This window comes from Sturnus vulgaris, chromosome 3, assembly GCF_052056855.1.
Source record: "Sturnus vulgaris isolate bStuVul1 chromosome 3, bStuVul1.hap1, whole genome shotgun sequence".
In the NCBI taxonomy this organism is placed as follows: domain Eukaryota; kingdom Metazoa; phylum Chordata; class Aves; order Passeriformes; family Sturnidae; genus Sturnus; species Sturnus vulgaris.
This window is the reverse complement of record NC_142245.1, coordinates 111,320,792-111,347,220: the sequence shown is the minus strand read 5'-3', so window position 1 is coordinate 111,347,220 and position 26,429 is coordinate 111,320,792. Positions and strand designations below refer to the sequence as shown.

Here is a 26,429-nt window from a genome sequence, read left to right as displayed (position 1 = left end):
TTACAGTTCCAGATTCTTTCTGAAGAGCTGTACTTTTATCGTTTGAGATAAACAAACTGAAATTAAACAATCAAATAGTAGATGTTTGTGATACATCTTCATGAACCAGTTGCTCTATGCACCTACCCTGGCATAATTCACCATTTGGAGACAGCTCAGGAGGTGCAGCTGATGTAAAATGCAATAATCCCAAATGTTTTAGTGCTAGTTCCTGGGGAGAGCAGACTATTCATAGCTCCACTGCATCGTCTTGCTCCTTGTTTTACAGTAATATTCCCTTCACTGATATGGATCCCAATGGGTTTGATACATCCACTTTCCTTTTAAACCAGCAGCATCCTACTCACGAACTACTAATGCAGTGCAAACCACCTTTAAACACCTGTGTGTGCAGAGTCCTTGATACCTGAGAGATTTCTTCTCTCAGCTGAAGTTCATATGTGTTTGTACCTGCAGGCAGATTTCTCCCAATTGGAACATGCTTCCCACCTTGTTCTGATGCAGCTTGGCTTCGTTCAGGTGGACAACACTGACACAAATCTAATTAATTTCTTCTACAAGTACTTACTGCTACTTACCCCTGTCTCCAAGCCTCCATCTGACAGCATTTCTGATTTTTTTAATGAATTGATGAAAAAAAAAAAAGGCTGTTAGATTTTTATTAAAAGCAGAACTTAAGTAAAAGAAATATCCATCCATCAAAATGTTTAGGATTGTGGGGTTAAGACCAATAATGGTTCAGGTAGTAAGGCAGATAATGAGTTGATGTTCTAATCCACATCCTTCAAGGTGGTCTACAGAGAGTACCAGGGCCAGTTTTCTTAAGCTCCTTGCTCAGCATATCTGCATTCAGAACTTGGTTTGGAAAAAATTTAGGAAATCAAAACCCCTCTCTATTTCAAAAGGGCATCTTCCAGTTCTTGCAACTCAGATCTGAGACCAAATTAATCCTCAAACACAGAAACTATGAGCAGTGCCTGGCTTGATTCTGCCATTTACAGAACATTTTAGAATCTCTGGGTGCAGAGCATTACCCAGAGCTTCTGTCTTTCAAGAGACTAAATATTTACTGTGTAACAGCAGGGACACTGACATTTTTTATTTATAATGCTCATTATCAACGTGGTGGAAAATATTAACAAGTTCACTGAGAGTTTTCTGCATCATGGATTTAATCTTCATGCTGGTGAATGTTCCTGGGTTCCTCCGAACTTATATTGATATGATTTAGGTATAGTCTGTAAAAAAAATCAGTATTAAGAACTGCCTTATCACAACCAATTTCTCTTGCAGAAAATGTGCATGTTTTCTATAGGGGCCTGATCTGTCTGGCCTCAGAAGCAGATGCATTGTGAACGTATTTTCTGGGGTTTGTGTCAGTTAGACAAATTCATGGAAGAAATATTAAGTATTGTTGAATGCAAAGCTGTTTACGCTTCAGGAAGCACTGAAAGCTTGAAACTTAGCTTGTAGAAATCTTGTTACATGTTTAGGTTGTCCTGGTACTCAGTCCTAAATAAACATTATCTGTTGATGTTGGATCTGTCTGGAGATAGATGGATTTAAGATTTGTCCCTGAACGCATCTTTAAAAGTGGCATCCCTGTTAAAAAGCTGTAGGGTGGTGTTTTAGCTGTGAAATTGCTGTCCTTGCCTTTGTAACAAACTGACTGCTTTAAATTCTCAGGGGCAAAGTTCACTGTGCTGTCCCAGCCATTTGCCACCTTCCCTGTGCCCGTGAGAGCCAGGGCCAGCATGATCCTCGTTGTCATACTGGGCTCAGCAGCCTCTGCATTCAGCATTGTTCTCACATTCTGCTGGTTCAGGAAGAGCAAAAGCCACAGTAAGTTGGAAATATCCACAAAAATTTAAACTTGCAGACCCCTTTTTTAATTAAACAAATCCCCGGAGTGGGGACAATGGGTTTCAGACAATAGAACTCAGGAAAAGCTCTGGGATGTTCAGTAATTAGGATATAGTTTGTAGTTTAAACAGAGCTGGGCTTCAATAATCAATGTGGGTCCCTTCCAACTCAGAATATTCTATGATTCTATGATAGTTCAAAGTCATAGAGTTTTATGCCTATAGAAGGAGTCTGAGTCCAGACAGATATTACAAAAAGTTTCTTCTTGGAAAGGATTGCTAAGCCCTGGAACAGGCTGCCCAGGGCAGTGGTGGAGCCACCATCCCTGGAAGAGTTCAAAGGTGTGAAGACATGACATTTGGTGCCATTTATATATTCAAGCAATATTCTACTACATATTGAAAAATATGTTCAATTTTTGCTTGAATTAATATTTTTTTCGAGCAGAAGATGTACTGAGGGTGAGGTGACTGTGTTTCATTGCAGAAACGAGGACTGAACGGCCTCATCTACCACAGGAGAGCCCCAAGAGACCCAGTGAGCAAACACAGCCTCCTGCAGCTCCCACCAAGCCTTGCTTCAATCAAGGACCAAATAAAAGTGGAGCATCATTGGCAGGAGGTGAGACTGCAATTCATAAATGATTGGACACCAAAAGAGTCCGTTTATGTCTTTTAACCTGTTCAGGTGCTCCCTGGGAAGTGATGGAGTTACCAGCAGTGCAAGTGTTCAAAAGATGTGTGGGATGTGGAGCTGGGGAGAGGTTTAATGGTGAATACAGTGCTGCTGCCTTGGTGGTTGGACTCAACGATCTAAAAGGTTTTTTCCAACTTCAATGATTCTGTGATTCTCTATGTTTGTATAGGATCAATGGCACATTCTCAGAAGGTCTATCTCTTTATTGCCTCCTCCTTCTCCTCCCTGATTTTTTTCTGTTTCATTTCATCTCCTTTCATACAGGTGGAGTAAATTCCCAGCTACACTGAAGGCAGCAGCATAATCCCCCTTGTGCTCATGCTGTGATTCTTGGGTGTCCTGTGCAGGACTGTGAAATCCAGTGCCCTGGATTTCAGTAATCCTTTTGGGTCCCTTCCCCACAATTCAGGATATTCTGTGATTCAATGAGTCCATGATTTTCTCCCAGCGTTTTTGGAGTAGGCAGGGACCAACACTCCTGGTGTCCCCCCATGCCTGGAGGAGCAGGGCTCCTCCCTGCCCAAATCTCCAGGTGCTGGAGGGGATCAAAAGCTCTGGGCAGGTTTGCAGGGTGTGAAGGACTGCACTGAGCTACACTGGAGCTGAAATAACCCACCTAGGGCTCATTTACAGGTCTCTGTGAGTCCAACCCAGCAGCTCAAAGCAGCTCCAGTCCCACCCACCCACCTGTGTCCAGCTTCACTCCCCAGGGTCCTGCCACCAACACCCCTTTCCTGCACACCTCCTGGAGACTCCTTTCATCATCTTCTGATCAAACCCAACTCCTTCTGAGGTCACAGAAAAGCAGACAGCCCCGGGGGCTTGAGGCTGGCAGCACAAAGCACCAGCTTCCCTTTCTGCAAGTGTGAAATGTTCTTACTGTAGTTGAGGGCTTTTTTTTTTTTATCTCACCTGCCAACAGCACAGATCTAAGGGCATTCGGATAACCCTGCTGAACCCCCCCATTTACTCTGATTTGGGAATTTCTTTTTCCTCCTTCTTACCGAAGCCTGTGGATTACATAAGAGGCAGGAAGAGGCGAGCTGGAGTTTTATCTCCTTTTAATTAGTGTCTATCACTAAAGCAGAGGGAGAAGGAGAAGGAGAGAGGAAATTCTGCAGTTTATGTGTTTTGATATTTGCCATACTCTTCCAAAACACAGCATTCAGCTGTGTGCCTTAGGACACATATCTGCTATAAATTCATTTTTTATCTAATTTGTCTGAGATCTAAGCTTCCTGTGGAGGTCTGAGATCAAAGGATCTGATTCTGTCTGATGTCGGCTCTGACACATAATGCGTGCTGACTTAGTTCTGTCTATAAACTCGCAGTGGGAGGCTGCCACTCTCCCTTGGCACCTTTACATAGTGAACTTTCATTTTGGCTGGGGAGGCTGACAGGTACAGTGTTGATTGGAGCCGTCATGTAAATAATTCATGGGAAGAATTTTTTTTGTCAGAAAAAGGCAATCCAGCCACTTAGAGTCTTTTAGGAATAGTTGCAAGACAAAAAGATTCCCCAATATGTTCAAATCTAAACAAGGATAACAATATCTTTAAGTGAATTTAATACATATGACTTGGAAATGTCTAATGTTTGATTCCCCCCTATTTAAAGTGCTGTTGGTTTTGGAGAGAGAGAGAGAGAAGAAATCAAAGCTGCACTCTTTTTGTTTAGTTTCTGCTTTGTAGCTCTTCCCTTCATAAGAAATATTGCCTTTCTAACACAATTAACTGTTCAGAGCCTTTATTTATTAATCACCATAGCAAGACTTGCAAAACAGAGATTTTCTCATTGGTGGGTGCTTGTAGAGTGTGTCCAGTGGCTCAAGGGCCCTGGATATTGTACCAAAAGGAGCAGCTGAGGATGAAGATGAAGGAGAAACCAAAATGCACATTTTATGCAGCACAGCAGGGAGAAGGGATCAAGATATTGCCTTACCTAACTTTGGTCTAACAAGAAAAATCTCCTTAGCTTTTTTTAATTATCTCTCTCTTGAATTGAAGAATTTTTGATGGACTAAGGCACTGTTAACAGAACACGCTTGGAGGTGGAGAACATTGTTGCTTTTTGGTTTTTGCAATTTTTTCTGGTGGTTCAACAGAGAGCTTGTATCCTCCTGCAGCTTACATTTCCAAGCTTCAATTTTCTGTCCTTTCCCTGAGCCTTTTCAGAATGGTTCCTGATTGATCCTTATTCTGAACTCCTTGGGTATCTTCAGCTTGAAATCACTGTGTGTTCCTGAAGATGTTATCCCAGTCTCTTATTCTGGCTCCTAGCTTGCTCAGATCAGCTCCTCCTCCTTCCTTTCTACCAGTTTGCCATTTTCCCCTTGTTTTACAAAATTTCATCAGAATCAATTTCAGTTTAAATTCCAAATCACCAGTGGAAACACTGTATATCTTCCATTTCAGTGGTAGTATCTGGTACTGCCATACATCCCTCAGAATTATTTCCCATATATAATTTCTGCCTGAGCTCTGTTAGCTGGCACTTAATCCTGTTAATCATATGTTTACATTATATTAAATAGTTTGTATTTAATGTTTAAAAATCAGGACTCTCAAGGCAGTACTTCATCCTTGAAGCTGCTTCTATCCAGAAAACTGGTAGCCTCCTCCATTGATTCAAACTTGTTTGAAAAACCTTATTTCCACCGTTGAAAATGGCACCTTTGAAGATGAGAGAGTCAATAAATCTCCAGAACTAACATGAAGCTTTGGTATAGGAGATCATGACCTTATTATCTTGTTTATGTGTCTAAAGAAGAAAATTGAACCTGGTGATGTGTGTAATTTGTACCTTAAATCAGTCGACTACCTAAAGTTAAAGCCAGCTTAAGAAGGAAAGTACTAAACATAATAATATGTCTGACTGCTGAAATTTTGGTAACAACTTTCTGGTGCATTTCCAAGAAGTATAACCCTGAAATTTAAATTTGTGAATGTACAAGATGAAAAAAAAAACCAGCAGCAGAAAAAATGAGCACAAGCATGAAGTCACTGCCAGGGCTGTCAGAGTTCAGGTTGGTCAAGGAATGTCTGGACAACCTTTCTGAAATATGATATAATTTTAGGTGTTTTTGTGAGAAGAAGCAGGTAGTCAATGGCCCTTTATGGGTCCCTTCCAATTTGAGATATTCTATGATTCAGCAGATATAGTTCCAATTAATGAATTAGAGGAAATGCAGAAGAGAATGAATCTGAGCAAAAGGTCTGAGCAGCCATGAGGCTGTTCAGGGTTAGACTGAAAGGACAAACCTGAAACATCAGAAGTGGTAATAACACATTTTCTGGTATTATTTGTGCTGAGGACCTACAATGTGTGCTGATAAATGGACTAAAAAAGCTGATTTTGTCCACTAACACATTAGACATTGACCAAGACTAGTTCTGGATTTGGAATGAGTATTAAAAGTTCAGGTGTAAGCTGATGGCATTTTTTTCATGGGGGAAGGGAGACGATTACAAGAAAATTAAAAATGTTTTTTAGCATCCACGATGCTGCAAATAAGGCTGCCAATCACAGCACATTCTGTCAGCTCAGAAATTATCTGCTATGTCACTAAAAGGGACCCTGCCTCTGTTATTGGCAACCATTTGATATATAAGGATGAAAACATTTCCACATGAAAAAATTATAGTGTATATTTACCTTCTCCTGCATTTTTTCTATGTCATTTTTTCAAAAAAGCATTGTAGGTTGCAGGTTCTGCCTTGAGTAGGACTCAAATGTTAGAAATACAAAGTTCTACCCTAAGTTATAGCCCGTTTCAGAAAGGGATGATGCCTTTTATGGGTGTGTAGTATTAAAATATTACCAGTCTTAGCAATACATAGCTTACTAAGAAACTGTATTCTATACAATTTATTATTAAGCATTTATTAAAAAATTCTCTAAATTATGGAGATGCTCTAGCAGCTGTTAGTGTGTCAATAAGCACAAACCAGCTGAGTTTGCTGCTTTTTTTTTTTTTATTTGTGGAAAGAGCTAATGGTTGTTTGGCCTTGCCAATTTATTTCTACCAAACTGAAATGTATGGCTACTGAAACTATTTCTGTAATAGTAAGTGCATTTTAATTAATCACAGAATCATGGAATGGTTTGGGTTGGAAGGGACTTTAATCACCTGCTTCCTCCCACCCTGGACAAGCACACCTTCCACTATCCCAGGTTGTTCCAAGCCCCATCCAACACTTCCAGGGATGGGGCAGACACAGCTTCCCTGGGCAGCCTCAGTTGTTCACCACCCTCACAGGGAAGAATTTTTTCCTAATCTCTAACCTAAGCTTCTCCTGTTCCATTTAAAACTCTTCCCCCTACTCCTATCGTTGTCATGTAAAAACGGGAAAAAAAATTTAAAAATTATTGATGTCTTAATACACACTAAAGGCATAAATGGATAATGTACACGAAGGTGGGGTCTGACAATTGTTGTAAGAAACAAACAAGTCTTGCTTTTCACAGATATGGAAGGAAGTGGAGCAGTGGGAGCTGCCACAGGACATGCAGAGGAGCTGAACCTGCAGCCAAGTGAAGCCAAGGCAGCCAGAAACACAAGAACTGTGCAGTCCAAGGCTGGTGACACACTCACCTTTCCCTCAGTCAGGAAAAGTGACAGTCACCAGAGAGGGAGATCTCCTGGTGCCTCTGTGCAGCTCCAGCAGCCAGCAGTCCCGGGGTGCTCCAGCCAGAAGGAACCACCCCAAGCTGCAGCTGGGTACAGCCAGGAAAGGGAGAAATCCAGCAGGATGCCCCAGCACCAGAATGATGTCAGAGAGTGCGTTGCCATGGTGGCAGCAGAGGGGTAAAGCAGTGATGGGAGGGTTGGACCACTGCAGTCCCTTGGCCTTTGGCCTCTGTGCTCAGAGAAATCCGTACAGGTATTGGGATGGCAACCATGTGGCCACACGGGCAGATGACCCTGCAGCCAAGCGCGAGGCTCTTTGGTGCTGCCCTTTCCCAGCTTCCAGAATGGGGTGGGTGCATCCGAGCTGCCCTTTGAGAACGGCTCTCCTGACTCCTGCAAAACTCTCTGCAGGAGAGTGCTCCAGGGGAGTGCTTAATGGGTCAGCTTTGAGACTGCATTCAGAAGCAGTCAGGGATCAAACTAACAACTCAACAGGGTTTCTGACACTAAAATGTTCTAGCATGGATTTAGTCTTAGTGTCTTGAGTATTGCTGGTGAATATGCATACATGTAAATATATAGAAATTTTCCCATTTCTTCCAGCCATGCTTTTAGTTTTGTTCAAAGAACCTCAGTATATACACAAATATTTCTCTTTATTGTCATTTATTAAATTTCATTGTGGCTTGAGTAAGTGCTTCCATTCTCCTCTATGCAAATCTTTTTTTTTATTATTATTATTATTATTTTTATTTTGATTAAAGTATTTTACTGAGTAAATCTTCACCGTGACATTGTTTTCTGACATCTTTAAATCAGTGGCTTGTTATGAACACTACTCTTTATGGATAATAACACAACTGCTTTTATTCTTCAGTTGCTCACAGAATTCCTCTGTGCTTGCTTTACTGAGCTGGAAGATGAGGAACTTTATTATGCTTTCTCTGTGCCATAAAATTCTTGGTTGCAAGGTATCCTGGTGGCACCAGATAAAATTTATACTCCTTTGCAGAAAAAAAAATTACTTTATCAGGAAGATGAGGTTTCTGGCTGGATCAGCAGTGGAAGAGAAGGTGAGAAATTTTGATTTGGAAAAAACTCAAACAAACCACAAACCTTCTCTTCAAGCTGAAGAGTTAAGGTGCAGATTCTGTTCAAGCTGCTCAGTTTCCTGGGCACAAAAATAGATTCACCATCTTTGGCTTCTGCACTATGCTGTCTTTATAATCATAATTTTGGGGTGAAATTAGACTGATTGCACACTGAACCAGGCTTCTCGTTGAGTGAACAGGAGTTTTTCTGGTTTAAGACACTTGTGGATGAAGATCTTATTAAGTGCAATGGGTCAGACTTTTTGACCTCTTCCATGGTATAGAAAAGCCATTTATTACATTATTTTCTGCAGAGGCCAAAATATTATTATTGGGTAGATCCTCAAGGATCGTGATTCAAGGTCTGAATAAAAAGTTATACAAAGACATCCATGTCTGGTGAAATTATTGGGAAACTCTTCCTGCACAGCTGATACCCAGTTTCAGATGCTTTCATAGGGCAGAAGAGCCTTTCCTCTCTACAGAAACACAATTCCTGCACTTCATGAATTCTATTTCCCTTCAGTGTTTCTACTTCTAGTAAGTGACTCCATCACATCCAAGCAGTGTAAAAGAAAACAATATAAAAGTACACATGTCAATATTCCCAACAATAATGTTGAATGTAAGTTATATGAAAATATTGTACAAAAAATAATTATTTTGGGAAAAAAAATCAGACATATTGGAAATAGTTATGTGCTTATATTAATTGTTTAGTTCATAATTCTTTAACTCATCCATATTTTGTTTACAGAAAAGTAATGTCTTGCATATCTGGACCTCTAATGGAATTATCAGGGCTAAAAGTCTTTAATTGCAGCATTTTCAACTGATTGAGTGGTGGCATGTGGGAAAGAAGTGGGGAGAAAATGAAACAAAATATGGTGACAAATAGGTGCAAACATTAAGCGAATCCTAACTAAGTGACAAATTTAGGGGATCTTGTGTGTCAGAAAATAAAAAAAAGAAAAATAAAAAAACAACACTGTAGTGATCAGAGAGAAGGATGAGAATGACACTCAGTGGTTGAAGTGGTTGCAGTGGTTTCATGGCTAAACATAAAATGTCATTTTTTCCTAAAACAATTGGATTTAGGCTGACTGCAACAGTGACTGGATGAAAAAGGATTCACTGCTTTGTGGCTGAGGGAGATCCAGATTTAGTTTGAAATGTTTTCCATCTATGTTTTCCATGAGACTGAGTTAAAATGCTCACTTTTACAGGAACTGTGTGATTAGATGAGAAGCTGTGGCTGCCCCTGGATCCCTGGAAGTGTCCCAGGCCAGGCTGGATGGGGCTTGGAGCAACCTGGGATAGTGGAAGAGGTCCCTGCCCATGGCAGGGGGTGGAACTGGGTGGTCTTTAAGGTCCCTTCCATCCCAAACCATTCTATGGTTCTGTGAACAGCCCCACCCAAGCTGCTACAGAATATCCTGGGAAAGGCAAAGAAAGAGAAGAAGCATCTCGTATTCCAAGCCAAAATCCCATTTTCCAACATTTGGAATGCCAGCTTGTCCCGTGGGGCACCTGCTGTCACTGCTGTGTCGTGGTCAGTACTTTTGGGGACCCTGCTCAATCTTTGCTTCGAGTTCTACTTAATCCTTACACTATAATTAGGACAAAGGTTGTTTCCACCTTTGCATGGGTGTTTCATGGATAAATGTGTGACATTCTGCATTCCAAAGCCCAGGGTAGGGATGCAGTGGAAGGAGGCAGATGAAGAATCCACAGTGTGGTGTGTGGGTTAGCCATGATATCTCATGGCATGTGGTGCCTTCATAGACTTGGGCTTATTCAAGCCCTCTGGCTCAGCTCAGGACATTCAGCTGCTGTCCAAATCCAGCTTCTGTGAGGAATGAAAAGACTGCAGCAGGATTTCAGCTTGGATTTTGGACGGAGCCCGTGGGGATATTTTGGCAGAGATTCAAGCTTCAGCCCAGCCCTCACTCAGACCAGCTCTATGAGAGACACAAAACACTTCCAGCAAATCTGCTTGGGCCTAACAAAGTGTGACATCCCCACGTTGGACATGAAGAAAGCCTTCAAAGTGCAGGAAAAAATAAAAAAAAAATTCTGGATCTGCCTGTGCTGATCCATCCTCTGAGACCCAAAGCCTTTCTGGACAGTCATGTTAAATGTCAGTGAAATTTGGCAAGTTTGGCTCTACTGAAGCCAATGGCAACAATTTCATTAAGTTTGCTGGATTTGGGATTTCCACCTGGTAACCTTTTTCTGTAGTCCCATCTCCAATACCACTGAGTTCCTTTATTGATATAAATAAGAATGTAGCTGAAAGGATGCCTTACTTTTATCCAAGCTCCCCCAGCTTTTCTGAATTGCTAGACAATATATGGTCAAAATTATTCCTCTTCCTTTTTTTTTTTTTTTTCCTCCCCCTTTTGTGGGGGTGATATTTTTTCCTCTTATGTCTGAAGTAGAGGAGTGCATTAGAGACAAATTTGCCTAAGGCTTTGGGCCAGAGCTGATGAGACTTCACGAAGATACAGGAACAGGCACATGGATAGGGAAAAGAAAGCCTGTGAAAAATTAAAATGACAAGCCTGGTTAGGGAGCAGAGATAACTGGTGATGTAGTAAAATTAATTACAGTCTGGGTTGAAGGAATTGTGTGCCTAAGACAAAATTAAAAAAAAAAAAAGAAAGAAAAACCAAATAACAGCAATGAGATTATAAACCTTTTGATCATCTCTATATGGTATAACTTCCAGTCCCTATTTATTATGGTATTTATTGTGGCATTTATTTCTATAGCATGAGAGGTATAAATGGCAAATAAAGGAGGCAAGTGTCCAGTCAGAAGGTTTTTCTCTGAGCTCCTGACTCTGCAATGAATAACTTTGTTAACAGTGAATTGCACTCAAAAATATCTTCACTGGGCCAGGAACTGTGAGAGGAAACCTTCAGTGGATCAAGGAAGCTGCATGATGCACACTGCAAGGGTGATTATGGACACTTACTGATTATCCAGATTCACAGGTTTTAGATACAATTTTTTTGCATTCATTATGCATTTGAGAGAATGTGAAATAATTCCAGCTTTCTACCTACTGAAATGTGGGGAATGCTGGGTGATAATTTGTCGAGCAGCATTATTTTGCAAGAGCAAAAGCCAGATATCCCAAAGGATGATTCCAAGTCTCTGGAACACCCCAGCAAGGGGGGATTTTTCTGGTTTATATAAGGATTGTGTTTTTGGGGGAGTGGATGTGATGGGCTGCACTGAGGGACACTGAAGCTCCAAGGAGTCTGAGGCCAACCTTGGAAGAACCTTTGAGATGCACCAGAGCTCCTTATCCCTGGCTCAAACCTCTGTGTGCAGGGCTGGAGCTCCAAGCTGCCAACAACCTTCTCCTCTCTCACCAAAACATTTCAAAATTTTCAGTTTTCATAGAACAAAAAATGAACTACAATGACCGTGACATTAGTGAGTTTTCCAAAAAGGAAAATAAAAATACATAGAAAAAGTTTTCTTTTTGAATGGAAGTTGAAATGTCTGTTGGAGTAGGGTCATTTGAGGAGGTATTTATGCTCTCTTTTTGCTTTCTTATTCTTTTCTTTCCTCTTTTCTTTCACAAAGAGGAGAAAAACAATGGAGAGGAACAAACAAAGAGGAAAATAGTTTTGAAGTAAGGCCATGGCTGAAGGCTGCACATAAGCAAGGTCAGCGTCTGAACAGTTTCCATATTGTATTAGACCTGAGGGCTGCCAGCACTGGATATTTTTGGGACAAATATAAGGAAAAGGAAAAATTTAAATTAGCCCTCCCTGGGTTTTATTTTAAACAAGAAGAGACTTCTGGGGTTGTTGGTTGTTCCTAATGACTTATTATCCCTAAACATTTTATAGAATTGTAGCATGAATATAGTGTTAAACTGAATGATCTATATCCTGTGTGGGGAAAAAAAACCAACCCAAATTAATTCTGCTTTTATTTTAAGTGTTCTGCCTGTTATCTTCCAGGTGGGTTTTTTTGCATAACAAATAGGGAACAATACTTGTTCACCTTGCTTTCCAGACCTACCACACATTCTTCCTCACTTTCCAAGTCCTATGAGAGTCTTGTGGGATTCAGACACCTGACTTAAAATTCAGCTGAACAGATAAAGGGTAATACAGGAAGAGAAGGAGAATATCTATACTGAATCCTCCTGAAAAAAACCAAACAAAAACCCACCAAAAAAACAAAGAACAAAACTCTTGATTTGTGCAGTTAAACCTGTGTGGCATGTAGGTGCTGACTCACCTTTAGTCCTCAACTAGAAACTCAGAGTCAGGTGGAAAAGAAAAAAAACAGGGATGAAAGGGCCTAATAATAAACCCATGCACTTTAATTTTGGGAAAGAAGAACAGAAAGCAGTGACACAGCCAAGACAGTGGAGTGAGGAAAGGTCTCTGGGGCTGCTCTGTGAAGGATGGACTGGGGCCAGGTCAGCCTGCATTTGGCAGAGACAGGAGCTGCACACCAGCTGAGCACAGGACACCTCCCAAATTCCCTGCTGCTTTAGGTGAGGGTCATCTTCATTTCCCAGTGGGTCATTTGTCCATGTCTGTGGGTTGGATAAATTTGTGCTTCTTCTCCTGATGCACCTCTCTCTTCCAAAGTGCATTAAAGACGAAGCGGTGCCAAGTGCTGCAGCCGTCAAAGGGAGTGATGTTAAAAATATCCCACCCTTGCTCTCCCTCCCCAGACTGTCTCTCCGTGTCTAGGTGCTGACAAAAGTTATTTGTCGTATTCCCTTCATTTGGTGAGTGACAGGAGACTGGTGTCAAGTGAGAAAATGAAATGTAAATTTTATTAAACACCTTCTCATCTCTGTGTATCAATCCAGATTCCAGCCTAACACAGCAAATCAAATCCTGTCTTCACCAGGCCTGAGGGCACACAAAGAATCATTTCTCCTTAATACCATTCCATCCTAGTAAAATATTTTTCTGTTTAGTAAATGAAAATTTAAAATGCAAACCCTATTTTAATCCCAGAGAAAAGATGTGCATTGCAGGGAGAAGGATGCTGCATTTTGTTCTGTTCTGCCTCTTGCTTTCTTCTGTTTTCAGACACACAAATGGTGATTAGCTGAAACAAAAATTACAACTCTCTTTTAACATTTGCCCATTGAGACTTTTTATCTTCATATCCACCATTAGGCTTAGAAGCTTACTAGTCCAGAGATGATTCAAGATCCATTTGTTTAATGTACAATTGCATGGTAGATTATATGATGTACTGGAGTCTGAAACACTATCCCCAATGAACAGTATCACAAGTTCATTGCTGTGGGTCTTAGTTCCTCTGTCTCTTTGAAAATGAGACTTGTGCTCCACTGTGAGAGGCAAAATTGTCAGCAAAGGAAACTTCTGCTGAGAAAAATCATGGCTGATTTGGGTTTTGGTATTCACCAAGAGCAGACCATAAAATAATAGGTTTCTTTTGGTAATGGGGAAGATATTTATGGCTATTTATGTGTAGAGTTTGACATTGGGATGGAGACAATGCATACAGGAGATAAACCCTGAACACAACACATATTTTTCTTTACTCTCAAGAGGTGGTAATGGAGAATATGTCCAGAGAGGTTGTGGACTCCCCATCCCTTAAAGTATTCAAAGCCAAGTTGGACAGGGGTCTGAATAACCTGGTCCAGTGGAAGATGTCCCTGCCCATGGCAGGGCAATGGAATGAGATGAGCTTTAAGGATCCTCCCAACCCAAACCATTCCATGATTCCATGATTCCATGAATATTTTTACTGAGGCCACTGATTAACCAACCCACCTATCTTACATCTACACTCATCACCCCTAAATATTAAAAGTTATGTGTCTAGACTGACTTAACTCTCCCTTGTTAGTGGGTAATATCAGATGTGGAGCCAGGAGGGTGCTGCTCTTCATTTTCATGCACAGCTATTGCAGGACAGGCTGAATCCCACTCTCCAAGAACCTGCTTCTCTGCAGGTGTTACCCGAATAACTTCAATGACATAGTTGACTTCCAGCCTTGTCAAGCACTCATTTACTTCTTAACCCAGCTCAGCACCTCTAAGTTCCAGTGGAGTTTTTCACTGATCACTCCAAAACTCAACATGAGTTATTTTCTGATGGGAAAAGTGCAGAAGTACTGCAAAAGTAGAGGTCCTGTGCCATTTTACCTTCTGAAAGTTGTTGCCTGCTCTTCCATTGCCCCTGTTAGCAGGACCTCATCCAGTACCAGCTTATCTTGCAGATGGGATCCTGGAATTGCCTGCTTTCCTCACCTAAAACAGTTTACCTAAGAGTTTACAGGAAATCAGGGCTTCAGCCATCTCCTAGACCCAGGAGCCAACCAGGTCAGTCAAAGTTCCCATCTTGCAGATAGTCCAAGAAATGCCTACAGTACCTCATTTCAAGGAGGCTGAGGGTATGTATAGTCCCCAAAAATTTGGGGAAAAAAAAAAAAGAATTCTAAAGAAATCTGAATTATTTAACTGCTATTTTAAATATTCTTATTTAAAATTTTTAACACCTCTGGTATTCTATTTTAAATTCAAATTTTCCCTTCCAAGAAAAACAGTAGATTCCTGCTTTTCCCATCATCTTTAGGAAGGAAAGCTATGCTGTTGTCTGTGAATCAGGGATAGATGACACAAACCAGGGAAGAGTTAAGCAACTCACTAAAGCTTGCACTAGGAGCAAGTGGAAAAGAAATCAGAAAAAAACACCCATTTCCTTTGGCTATGTGTCCTGAGACAGATTCACTACAGCATTTTGGTTATCTAAGCCTGTTTCAGAGAGGAAAATGAAGACAGGCAACACTGAAAAAGTAATGCAGGGCAAGACTTGCAGCTTATGAATTAGGCTGGATATCAGCTGTCCTCAGTTCAAGTCTGCATCCTGCCACCAATTCCCCTCTCTGACCTTAGGCCACTCATTTAATGTCTCTGCCCCTCAGCTCCTCACGTGCAAAATGAGAATGCTAATGCAGCTTTGCTCCCTCCCTCAGCCCACTCTGCCCACTCAGGCTTCAGGCTGCACTGAGGCTCTTTCTAATTAATTATTTTCCAAAAGTGCAGCTCCATCCTGGCTTCCCAGTCATCATTGAAACCTTCCTTGAAACAAAAAGGTAACAGTGATAGTAGTAATAGTGATAATAATAGAGGTAGGAACAGAATTAGATCTAGAAATAGTAAAAGTAGAAATAGAAATAATAGAAATAGAAATAGAAATAGAAATAGAAATAGAAATAGAAATAGAAATAGAAATAGAAATAGAAATAGAAATAGAAATAGAAATAGAAATAGAAATAGAAATAGAAATAATAACAGTGATATGTAAGAGAAAATGATATTAATAGTGGTAGTAATAGGGATAGATATAGAGATAGAAATAGATTTAGAAAAAGAAATAGAAGAAAAAAGTAGAAATAGAAATGGAAAAAGAAAGAAATAGAAATAATAATGGAAATAGAAATGATAGTAGTGATAGTGTCAGAGAAAGATGGTAATAGTAATAGGGATAGATATAGAGATAGGAATAGATTTAGAAGCAAAAGTGATAATTGAAATAAAAGTAGAAATAGAAATAGAAATAATAAGAGCACCTAAACTAGTTTCATTTGTAAGGTGTTGAGGGTTAAAGGAAAGAAGAAAAGGAAAGGAGAAGTGCAGCCTGTGCAGAGGAGCTGTCATGTCACACAAATTGTCAGCTTCCCTAATGTCACCAATCCCTCCTCGCCTCACCAAGTTAAATTCTCCCCTGCCCCCAGGTAGGCGGCTCTGGGGCTCGGCTGCAGCTCCATCCACACCGGAGATCAGTCATTTCACACTGCCACTGGGCTTCTTCACATTCTAATACAGAGCCCATTGCACACTATGACTAATAATGTTGGCTGTATGAAAGAATTATTTATATAGAGACTGAGAAAGGCCTCCTTGGATTTCCAGACAGGACAGTCTTGATTTGGAGAGAGCAAAGCATAAAATAACTCCAGGGCCATTTCAGGCTGTCGGAGTCTCCAGGAGACAAGCTGACAATTGGTGCTTGAATTTGAAGCTGCAGATGTGTGTGCTGTGGTAAAGCCTCTTCCCTCATACCCTGGAGTCCCCTGTCCTCAGAAATAAAGAAGGGACATACAGGGAATGCCAGTCAACACAGGCTTATGGAAAATAGGTCCTGCCAAACTAAATTGAGAGCTCTTTTTCTGATGAGATTACAAGTTCAGTTGAAAAAGACAGCAGTATTCAAGCAATAGGCATCTGTTTGACTTGCTACACTACGAACTCTTGATTACAAAACTAGGGAAAAAATGCACAAAATTAACATGATGCTCCTTAAGTGGATCAAAAATAGGCTGACAGGATCAAAATGTGTTCACAGAAGTCACTGCTGGGCAGGTCTGTTTTATGTGTGGTCACAGATGGATCAGGTGATCTATAAATAAAAAGTTTAACTAGAAGTTGCTATTCAGACAATTGGTGATTAATCATTTTTCAGAAGATGATAAATAATGTAAGAGGACAGATCCCTTATGTTTTGTGGATCAGCCACGTGTGGATGCCCCATCCCTGGAATTGTTCAATGTTGGATGGGGCTTGGAACAACCTGATCTAGTGGAAGGTGTCCCTGCACATGGCAGGGAGGTGGAATGAGATCTTTAAAGTCCCTTCCAACCCAAACCATTCCAGGATTCTATGACATGAGGTACATTTTGTTAGGATGGAAAAATTACACTTAAGAATATGCCTGGATTTACTAGGCAGAGTTTCTGTTCTGACAGCTGGTGACTTAGAAGAGCTTCTCATCATTATAGATAACCACTAATAATTATTTTCGTCAGGATAAAGATCTTACAAAGAAGCTAATGTTATTTTGCTCCATTGCCAGAAAGATTTTAAATAAGAAGAGGTTGCTTTTATTCTATGATTGACACTGCTTTTGATTTAGGTGTCTGCAATGGCAGAAGTAGTTTAGAATTTTGTATAGGGTTCACAAAGGAAAAACACTTTGCTTTGCAGAAAAAGAAGGAATTTTCAACCAGCTGAAAACTAAAACATGAATGGTGGGGGGCTTAGAAAGAGGAAAGAGAGAATGTGTACAACCTCAGACCTCGTCCTGGGAAAGTGGTTACAGGTGGCAATCCCATATCCTGTGACAGCAAGGGAGAGAGCCCAGGAAAAGAAGCAAGGCAGCAAGGAACACCTCTGAAACCTCCAGTCCTCTTTATCAACTTAGAGGTGTTTCAACTCTCTAATATTAAGAAAATTCCCACAGAATTCAGTCTTTCCTGCCTGATTGTGTCATGGTGCAAAGCTTTGGCAAAGTAATCTCTGACTCCATGGTTAGGAACCTAAGCCATATTTTTCTTACCAACCTCAGGATCTGCTCCTCAAAGCATTCCCCTCAATGTGAGAGAAGTTTCCAGTGAAAAATAATGGGTGCAGCAGCAATCATCTGTGTCTCTTTTGGGCTGACTCCAAAGCCCATCCAAGTCCATGAGGTCTATTCTCTGGACATGTAGTTTATAGGGTCTAAAAGGTAAATGTGGTTAATTTACTGCTTCTATTCATACAAACCCTCTTTCAAGGCCCCAGAATAGTTAAATCATAGAGTACAGTTTAGTAACTCCAAATATTCTGCTTCAAATAACTTTTAACTTCTGCAAAGTTTATGAGGACATGAATTCTGCACGGACCATTTTAATGGGCAGGTAGAAAATCTCGAGCTCAGGTGTAAACTTGCTTCTCAGATGAGCTCCAGCTCGACTCTGTGCAAATGGGTAAACATTGGAAAAAAATCACTAGCATTAAGCCACCAAATTCCTCCTCTGCTCTAACAAGAGATGGCACATTTAAGCTCATTAATATTGCTTAATAAAATAGGCATGTTACAAGGATGATTACAGATTAGAATCACATTCCTGTGCTTAGATCGCTGCTGAGGCTAAGCCAGTACTGCTCTGATCTTAATCACCATAGATATTTCAGAAAATAAAAAAAAAAAGAAACCCTAAGCAGCATGACTATCCTTTAAAACCACTGCACATATTCTCCTCACACCTCTCAGGATGTTTGCTTTGGCGAGGCAAATATCCTTCATCTCAAGGTTTATTTATTGGTTTATAATATTCCTGTGTTGCATAATAGAGAGATGTCTACTAATACTCTAGAGAAAGAGGGATTTCTCATGAATTTTATACACATAATTTCCTCTGGGAAGTGCTGAGTATGATACCTCCTGAAGGACTCTGTGGAAAATTCATGTAAATAAGGGAAAATGGATTCATGGCTCCAGCCTGCAGTTATCCTGTGAGCAGGGTTTTGTGAAATGAAAGCACCAAGGGCTGAAACGTGGACTCTTTCTTTACACACAATGGGTCGTGGTGCATTACAGAGATTGCTGCTGCTGCTCCTGAGGTCACTGATCAAGGTACTCACAGAGATAAAATTCTGCCTCCTTGACACCTCGTGAATGACTCCCCTGCACTTTGCAGTGGTCTAAGTAGATTTATTTTGGACTAACAAGAAGAAGGACCTTCCAGCACACCCATGACCATGAGCACTGCATGTTTTATGCTCCCTCTGCCTATTCCTGCCGATCAGGGGACTGTGAAATTTGGTGTATAATTATACTGATCTCTCAGTGGTGCTCCCTGAGCTTGCATCTCCACGGCCCAGAACCTTTGAAAGCTTCAGAACTTGCTCCATTCATTCCTTGCCTGCTTGTACTAAGCTCTGCTGGTCGAGAACACCTTTAATGCTGGCCTGAGCAGTCTTTCAGTGCTGAAAATGCAACTTCAATGTGCTTGCCAAACCAGAATAGCCCTGTGATCTCACAGATACAGATGAAATCAGCCCCATGGCTTGGTGTGAACAATGCAACTAGAGCAGAAATGCATCTGTTTACTTATAGGTACAGACAAGAGGAGCAGGAAAACCCCACAGTTATGGGGTGAGAGGATTAATCAACACTTCTGACTTTCTGCCTAGAACCCAAACTATTTAAATTTCTCTGTAGGAGAAAGGCTTTGAGTGTCATACATCTGTCTCTACAGCTGGTGAAGAGCCTGGAGAACCAGTCTTATGATGGGGAGAGGCAGGGGGCACTGGGGTTGTGAAAGGAGGTGGAGACAGGTGGGGTTCAATCACTTTGACATGACAAGAGGAAATGGCCTCAAGTTTCACCAGGAAAGGTTTGTATTGGATGTAGGAACAATTTCTTCACCAAAAACTCTTGTCCAGCCCAGGCAGAGGTGCCCAGGGCAGTGGTGGAGTCCTCGTGCCTGGAGGGATTTAAAAACTGTGTAGGTGTGGCACTTGGAGATGTGAGTTAATGGTGGCCTTGGCAGTGCTGGAGGAAGAGATTTTATTATAGAAGTTGCTGACTTTCCATGTTAGATCCCTAAATGTGGATGACAAAAATTTTGACCTATTTTCTTTATTTTTTTAAATTGGAACTTAAATATTTAACTACATTTTAAGTTTTCTCCCTCAAACATATTTGTTTTAAAATTTTCTTTGGAAAATGCAGTGCCCCAAGCTTCTAATGCTTATATATGCTGCTGTATTTTCAAAGAACTTTGACCAAAATTGTCTGTTTTCCAGACAAAAATTCTTCCCTGCTTTAGATAACTTTCCACTTGAATGCAAGGGCAGGAGGAGTCAGGGACTATGCACTGCCTGGGAGAGGCACTGTTAGTTTGAGTGGGAAAGGTGGAAATATGTCCCTTTATGAAAGAGAAGTTTGCTGTCACTGGCAGGAATATTTCCACTCACACTGTGCCTGCTGAATGCAGGTGTGATTTCTTTCATTTCTTAGTCTGAACTTTGTATGTCCCCTGGGTGCATAGAAAGAAGTGTTTTGTCTGTCTTCCTTTCCCATTCCATGCAGGTCATAGAATAATTTAGGCTGGAAATGCCCTCTGAAATGACCAAGTCCAACTGTTAATCCAGCACTGCCAAACCCAAAATTAAACCATGTTCATAAGGACCATATATACATGTTTCTTTAACACTTCCATGGACAGAAATGGTTGCTTTTTTGGAGATATATTCTCAAGCTGGATGTCCAAAATGATTGCTTATCTCTCCCCATCTTGCACAAAAGGGGAAAAATAAAAAAACCCCAAAACACTGAAGTTTCTTTCAGAATGAAACATATTTCTGTTTTTTGCTGTAGATTGTTCCACTTTAAAAATAATAAATGTACAGACAGGCCTTAAGATTCTGGAGCAGAACAGTTCTTCCATATCTCTGGGAAAATAGCTAAAAAGAAAGAAAAACTCCCACCATATTTTTATTTTATTTCAGGAAATATTTAAAAGAGACCATGAATTCCCATTGAATATTGCACAGCTATTGCTGTAAGGTCAAAAAACCACACCTGATACATTATTAGCTATACATTTAAATGACAAGAGACTGGGAATTTAGGGGGTTAGTCTGTGTAAAGATGTTGTATCTTCACATTTCATTTACTGGTGGGCAAGTTGAAACAAACCCCAAAGTTTTATCTCAAATAAGTCCTCAGCATCTTCAAGGCAACAGATAAACTCTGAGTTTTGTCCCATCTCACAAAATATCTTCTCATGGCTTGAATTTCTATTCTCAAGACGCTGCCTGGAGACCAATGCAGTGGAGAAAAAATAAAATAGAAAAATGTAGAAATCCATATTCAGGACAAATAAATGAATCCTCAGAGGGGTTAAGCAGGCACAGAGGAGCTCTTCAGATTCACACCAGCTGAGCATCTGATGCCGAATATCACTAATGAAGTCACCAAGCCAAATAATGCACCCATCCTATTCCCTTATAATCATTCCAATGCCCCTCACAGCTGTTTCCAACTGTGTCTCTGATCTCCTTGCTAAGACATTTAAATCTCCTGTTTCATTTGCATGGTTATCCAGTGAAATAGCTCCTAGTGTTTCTTTTCTTGTTTGCAAAACTGAAGAGAGGGGGGGAAGAGGAAGGCGGGAGGAGGGAATGTAGAAATGTGAGGATTTATCTACATGCAGGGAAATTATTCAAATCTGACAACTTACTTTTGTTCCACGAGAGACTAGCTTGGAGGCTTGGACTCTCACGGGGGCAGATAGCCTTTTTTGTAAAGTCTTACCATAATTAGTATTTCATCCCATCTTGTTTGGCATCCAAGTTCTGCGCTGGATTTCCTTACGGTGGAGCTGGCTGCACTAGAGGGACCATGGCTTTGTTTTGTTGATGGTGTTGGTTTTGTTCTTTTTCTAACCCATGAATAGGTTCTCAGGTCAGCAGATCAAGAACTCTGCAGGAAAACTATCTGCAGGGCAGCTGGGCTGTGGAACAAAGAGCAAGACCCAGCAGAGAGCAGGAAAGAGATGTCTTGTGATGGGGACAGAAGAATAACTTGGCTGGTCCACATCAAAGATCCTCTTAACCCAGTGACTAAAAGTGTCCAGAGAGCCAAGGGAATAACAAAACAAGCAGGACAGCAAAGGCTGGTGTTTCCCCAGTGTGTTCCCCGACTCTCATGTGACTTACAGATCAGAGGAAGCTCATTTCTATTTAACATTCCCTGATGATTTCTGGCCATTTATTTGTCCTGCTGGTTTTTTAACCCACGTAAGTTTTGAATGTCTTCTTTATATTATTCAGCATTAGTTTGCTGAAGTGTCCTTTGAAGAAGCAGTCCTTTTGAATGTTTCAAAGCTGTCTCTTGAGCTGTGTATTTTATTTCATAGTCCTTTTACTGAAAGAGAGTAAATGATCTTTCCTCTTCTACCGTGTTCCCTCTTCACCCTCTGTACATCCCTTTCCAGGATATATTGGTCCATTCAATTTGTATGGAACAATGCCCTGGAAGCAGGACCTTTTGGAGGACTTAAAAGCCAATTTTTAAAGGTGTTTCAGTGCCTGTGTATACGTTTTTAATGTGTATATATTGTGTAATATTAAGCCCTAAAATCGGAATTAGTGGATTATCTTCTACCTTACCTATTGCACTCCATTTCACATATTTTCCACCCCACCTTTTTCTCTTGCTCCTGATTCATTAGTCTCCCTCTCCTTCCACAATTCTCAGCTCTCTTTTGTCTTGGAAAAATTATCCAGCTTACCTGTTTGTTTCTTTCCTCCTGTAGAACACATTGAATTACAGCTTGGGTAAGTCTCCAGTGCTTCCCATACAGTAATGACTGCATCTGACAATGTAAAATAATTAGAAAGAATACAGCAAAAATAAAAAATTAATAATAAGATATAGCAAAGAAGTTGGAAAGCATCATCCCCACATGCTCTATTTACTCCCATGCCACGTTCCAATTTTGGGAGGTTTTTCTTGCATTTGTGCAATTCTGGTTTGTTGTTTTGCTGTCAGAAAGTTGAAATCTCACTTTGCAAGGCAATTGCATCTTACTCTCTGTGTGGTTCCCAAATCCCTTGTTCAGCTCTGTCATAAAAGGCTGGGATATAATGATGGCCATGTTTTATTGGGAAGAATCTGTTATCAGTATCCTCAGACATTTATACTTTGCAGAATCCTAAATTCCCTTCCCACTACACCCCAAGGCATGCAGCACGTATTCTCAGCATGAGGCAATAAAAACATCACTGTGGCCATAAGGCAGACCTCCCTTTTAAAAAACCAACAAACCCAACAGAAAATAATATTCATGTTTTAGGGCCATGGAGGCATCTCTTGGGATCCTCAGAAGCTGTGACTGTGATGCAGTGTGGATGAGAGTTTCATTTCAAGATTTCATAGAATCATTGGATGATTTGGGTAGGAAGGGACCTTAAATCTCATTTGTTTCCACTCCCTGCCATGGATGGAGACATCTTGCACTAGACAAAAAAAAAAAAAATTGTACTAAACTGTGTCATCACAAGCCATTTCTGAGCTACCTGAGCTTAAAACCAGGTTGAAAACTTAAAACTCCTTCACCTTCCCTTATTTAGCACTTTAAACATATTTTACCCCACTGGTAAGGATGGTGTTTTTTGGGAGGAAATAATTGATTCTCCTTATGAGGTGCTGAATTGCTGCACTGGAGAAGCTGCAGCCAGCCCTGGGCTGACGCAGTGCTTTTCTTGTCATTTTGAAAGGGGCCAACAGAATTGGGATTTTTCTGCCAATAAGCAGCAGAAAGGCTCCAGCAGACAAGGAACAAAGGTGCTGTCCCTGCTCAGCACATTGTTAGTGGGACACTGCAAAGTCCATCGTCTTGCTTTTATTGTTTTCAGCGGCCTTGCCTTTGTAAGAGCTAAATCTGCAGCAGACACACAAGGATTACAAAAGGAGCTACTCCTACTAGAGAAAGGGAAGGGGAAAAAAAAACCCTCAGAGAAAGGGATGTAGATTATTTACTCCCTCAGTTACAAATCAGCATCGAACTGGAGTGTGAGGAGTGAATATTAACATTCAGCTGGCTGTTACTGTGAGCCATAATAGACATGAGCATTGACTAGACCCAGTATTAGTGATGGTACTGGGAAACCATCCTTGCTTTTGGCTGCCTGAAGGCAGTAGTGATCCCCTGCATGTCCTATCTGTCAGTCTATTTGATCTCCAAATGAATTGCTTTTGATAACAGCTATATAAATGCAGAACTGTTCCGCTGGGCCTTCTTAAATGAGACTCCTCTCTTTCATCTCCCAGTCATTTCAAAAAGCAGATAGACTTGTTAGAGGTTTTTAATGCAATGATTTATGTTTTATCTTGCCTGGTTTGAGGCAGCATTTATTTAGCACTAAATTCTTCCCAAGCCTATATGTGAGGGAGAAAGGTTTCAGCACAACATTTGGGACATAGAATAGTGTGTCTGTGTGCACATGTGCACGTGTGTGCATGTGTGTGCACGTGTGTGTACTCTGCCTCATCACAGGGAAATAAGGGATGTGCTTTCTTTTTAGGAATTTAATGCTCCAGTTCACTTGGATCATTGCACCTCCAGCCAAATTAAGAGAAACAGGAAGGAAACAATATTTAATAATCCTCTGACTAGTAATGTACAGTCTATGGCAAGTAACAAACCCTCTGGAGAGGAAAAGATTGAGCAAAATGATATATTTTTATGGTGTTCAATAAAAGAGAAAATCTCTGTCTCTTTTTAAGTTATTACCATTGTTTAACATTAGCAGGGGGGTTTATCTTTTTCGTTTTCCATTTTCTTGTTGCTGAGAAGGACATGCAGCTCTTTGGATCTAAGGGAGAACAGCTGAGTTTTAAAGCTCCCGTGTTAGAATCATGCAAACATGGAATGGTTTGGGTGGAAAGGGATCTTAAAGATCCTCTAGTTCCAGCTCCCTGCCATGGAATCTTGACCAGACCAGATTCCTCCAAGCCTGGTCTGACTTGATTCATAAATGTTTGATTCATAATGGTGTCGCTGGTGCCTGTGCAATGGAAAGAATTAAGGTTCTTAGGAGTAACCCAGGAATGTTAATCCAAACTCCATATGAAAGGATGAGTTAAAATTTCAGGCTTGGGAATCTTTTTTTTCCCTTTGTTTGACTGTAATAATAGTTGCATTTGTGGTACAATTCAACCTATTTATTCCAGTTGTGAAAACTTAAATTATAATGGGACATCCACGAAGGATGGAAGAGAAAATTCTTTAAAGACAACTGCCCTAAATATCTTTGGGGCAAGAAAACAATGCTCTAAAGAAGCTTATTTTTGAAAATAGTGAAGTTGGCTGCCCTCTCACAGTGCTGTGTAGCATATTATTCTCTCTAATTGAAACAACTGGTACCCAGAGGGTGTTGTGTATTGGAGCAGCTCCTCAGGAATGGGCACAGCCCCAAGGCTGCCAGAGCTCCAGGAGAGTTTGGACAATGCTCTGAAGCACAGGATGGGATTATTGGAGAGTCCTGTGCAGGGCCAGGAGTTGGCCTCAATGACATTTGTGACTTCCTTCCAACTCAGGCTATTCTATGATTCTATTATTCAAAAACCTCCTTTCTGCCATGGAAATAAATAATGCAGCAAAAGGAGCTGACTGAAAAAAAGGAAAATATATGCAATTTAAACCATCCATTTAAAACAAAGTGATGCCTTTGATGCAACAAGTAACTGAGAAATAATAGGAAAATTAGCCTATTTATCTTTGAAATGGCAAGATTCAATTTTAGTCTTGGAAGGAAAAAGGAGATCTGGATTAGTATCAGTATCAGACACAGGAGTGACTGCATTCTTTCTCATGAGGCATGAGGATGCTGTAGAGGACATCTCCAAGGAGTTGCTTATTCCACCAAGCTTATTCAAATATTTTACAATGGAGATCTGGTGGCACCTTGGTTTCTCTCCTTTAGCTGCAGAAGGAATTTGGGGATGTTAAACTCGCATACACAAATTAGCCCTTCCTTTTCTGTTCCTGGTGCTGTTTCATAAGTCAAAAAGCTAAATATTGTCTCAGCAAGAAAAGAGAAATGTTGAGCAGCCTGGTGGATTCAGACTACCCTGACAGCTGTTGGTTTCAGCTCAGTTAATTTCACTGAGGTCCTCTATCCCACTTCTTGGAGCAGCTTTCCAAGTTATAAGGATCCAGTGGAAAATGACCCTGCCCATGGCATGGGGATTAGAACTTGATGAATTTGAAGTCTCTTCCAACCCAAACCAACCCAAGATTCTTTGAATTTTGAAGATCTGTCCCTTAATTTAGGTTTCAAGTGTCCAAACCCCCTGTGCTGGAATTGCCTGTCAGGTGAGCAGTGACTGCCATCCTCAATAATGAACAACAGGACCCCTTAACTGGAATTGTGAGAAAAAGCACACAATAAATACCCATTTTCCTAGCCTAAAATGCTTCCAAACAATCAAAACAAATAAGTAAAGAAACAGAAAGCTCAGGTTTTTTGAAGAGCATAAATGTAGCAATTTGTCATTAATATTAAAAAGTAGCTTCCTGGCAATGGATACTTGAAAATGTGAAAATTTTACATGCCCATGCTATATCTGTATTTATATTTGTGTTTACACATGTAAATATTATTAATGAAAAAACTGCAAGAAGATTCAGAAGGCTTTTTTTTCTAAATTTCATTATGAATTATATGAATTGCCAAAATATAAAAGTAATATGGGATGCAGGACCATAGATGTATTTGCTTGTTTTCAGCCATCACCTCCAGTTTAAGTGGCCCAATTGTGCTCTTATCAATGTCATAAGTTTTATT

At 40.5% G+C, this 26,429-nt stretch overlaps 1 protein-coding gene across 1 annotated transcript in view; it reads left to right on the top strand.

The window, feature by feature from the left end:
- Nucleotides 1-8,578, top strand: part of PKHD1 (PKHD1 ciliary IPT domain containing fibrocystin/polyductin) — a 229,390-nt gene extending 220,812 nt beyond the window's left edge. Inside the window, exons 63-65 of the mRNA XM_088162528.1 lie at nucleotides 1,687-1,842; nucleotides 2,350-2,484; nucleotides 7,027-8,578. Of these exons, the coding sequence (XP_088018654.1) occupies nucleotides 1,687-1,842; nucleotides 2,350-2,484; nucleotides 7,027-7,370 (635 nt within the window). The 3' untranslated portion in view covers nucleotides 7,371-8,578. The remainder of the gene's footprint in view (nucleotides 1-1,686; nucleotides 1,843-2,349; nucleotides 2,485-7,026) is intronic.
- The last annotated feature ends 17,851 nt before the right edge of the window (nucleotides 8,579-26,429 follow it).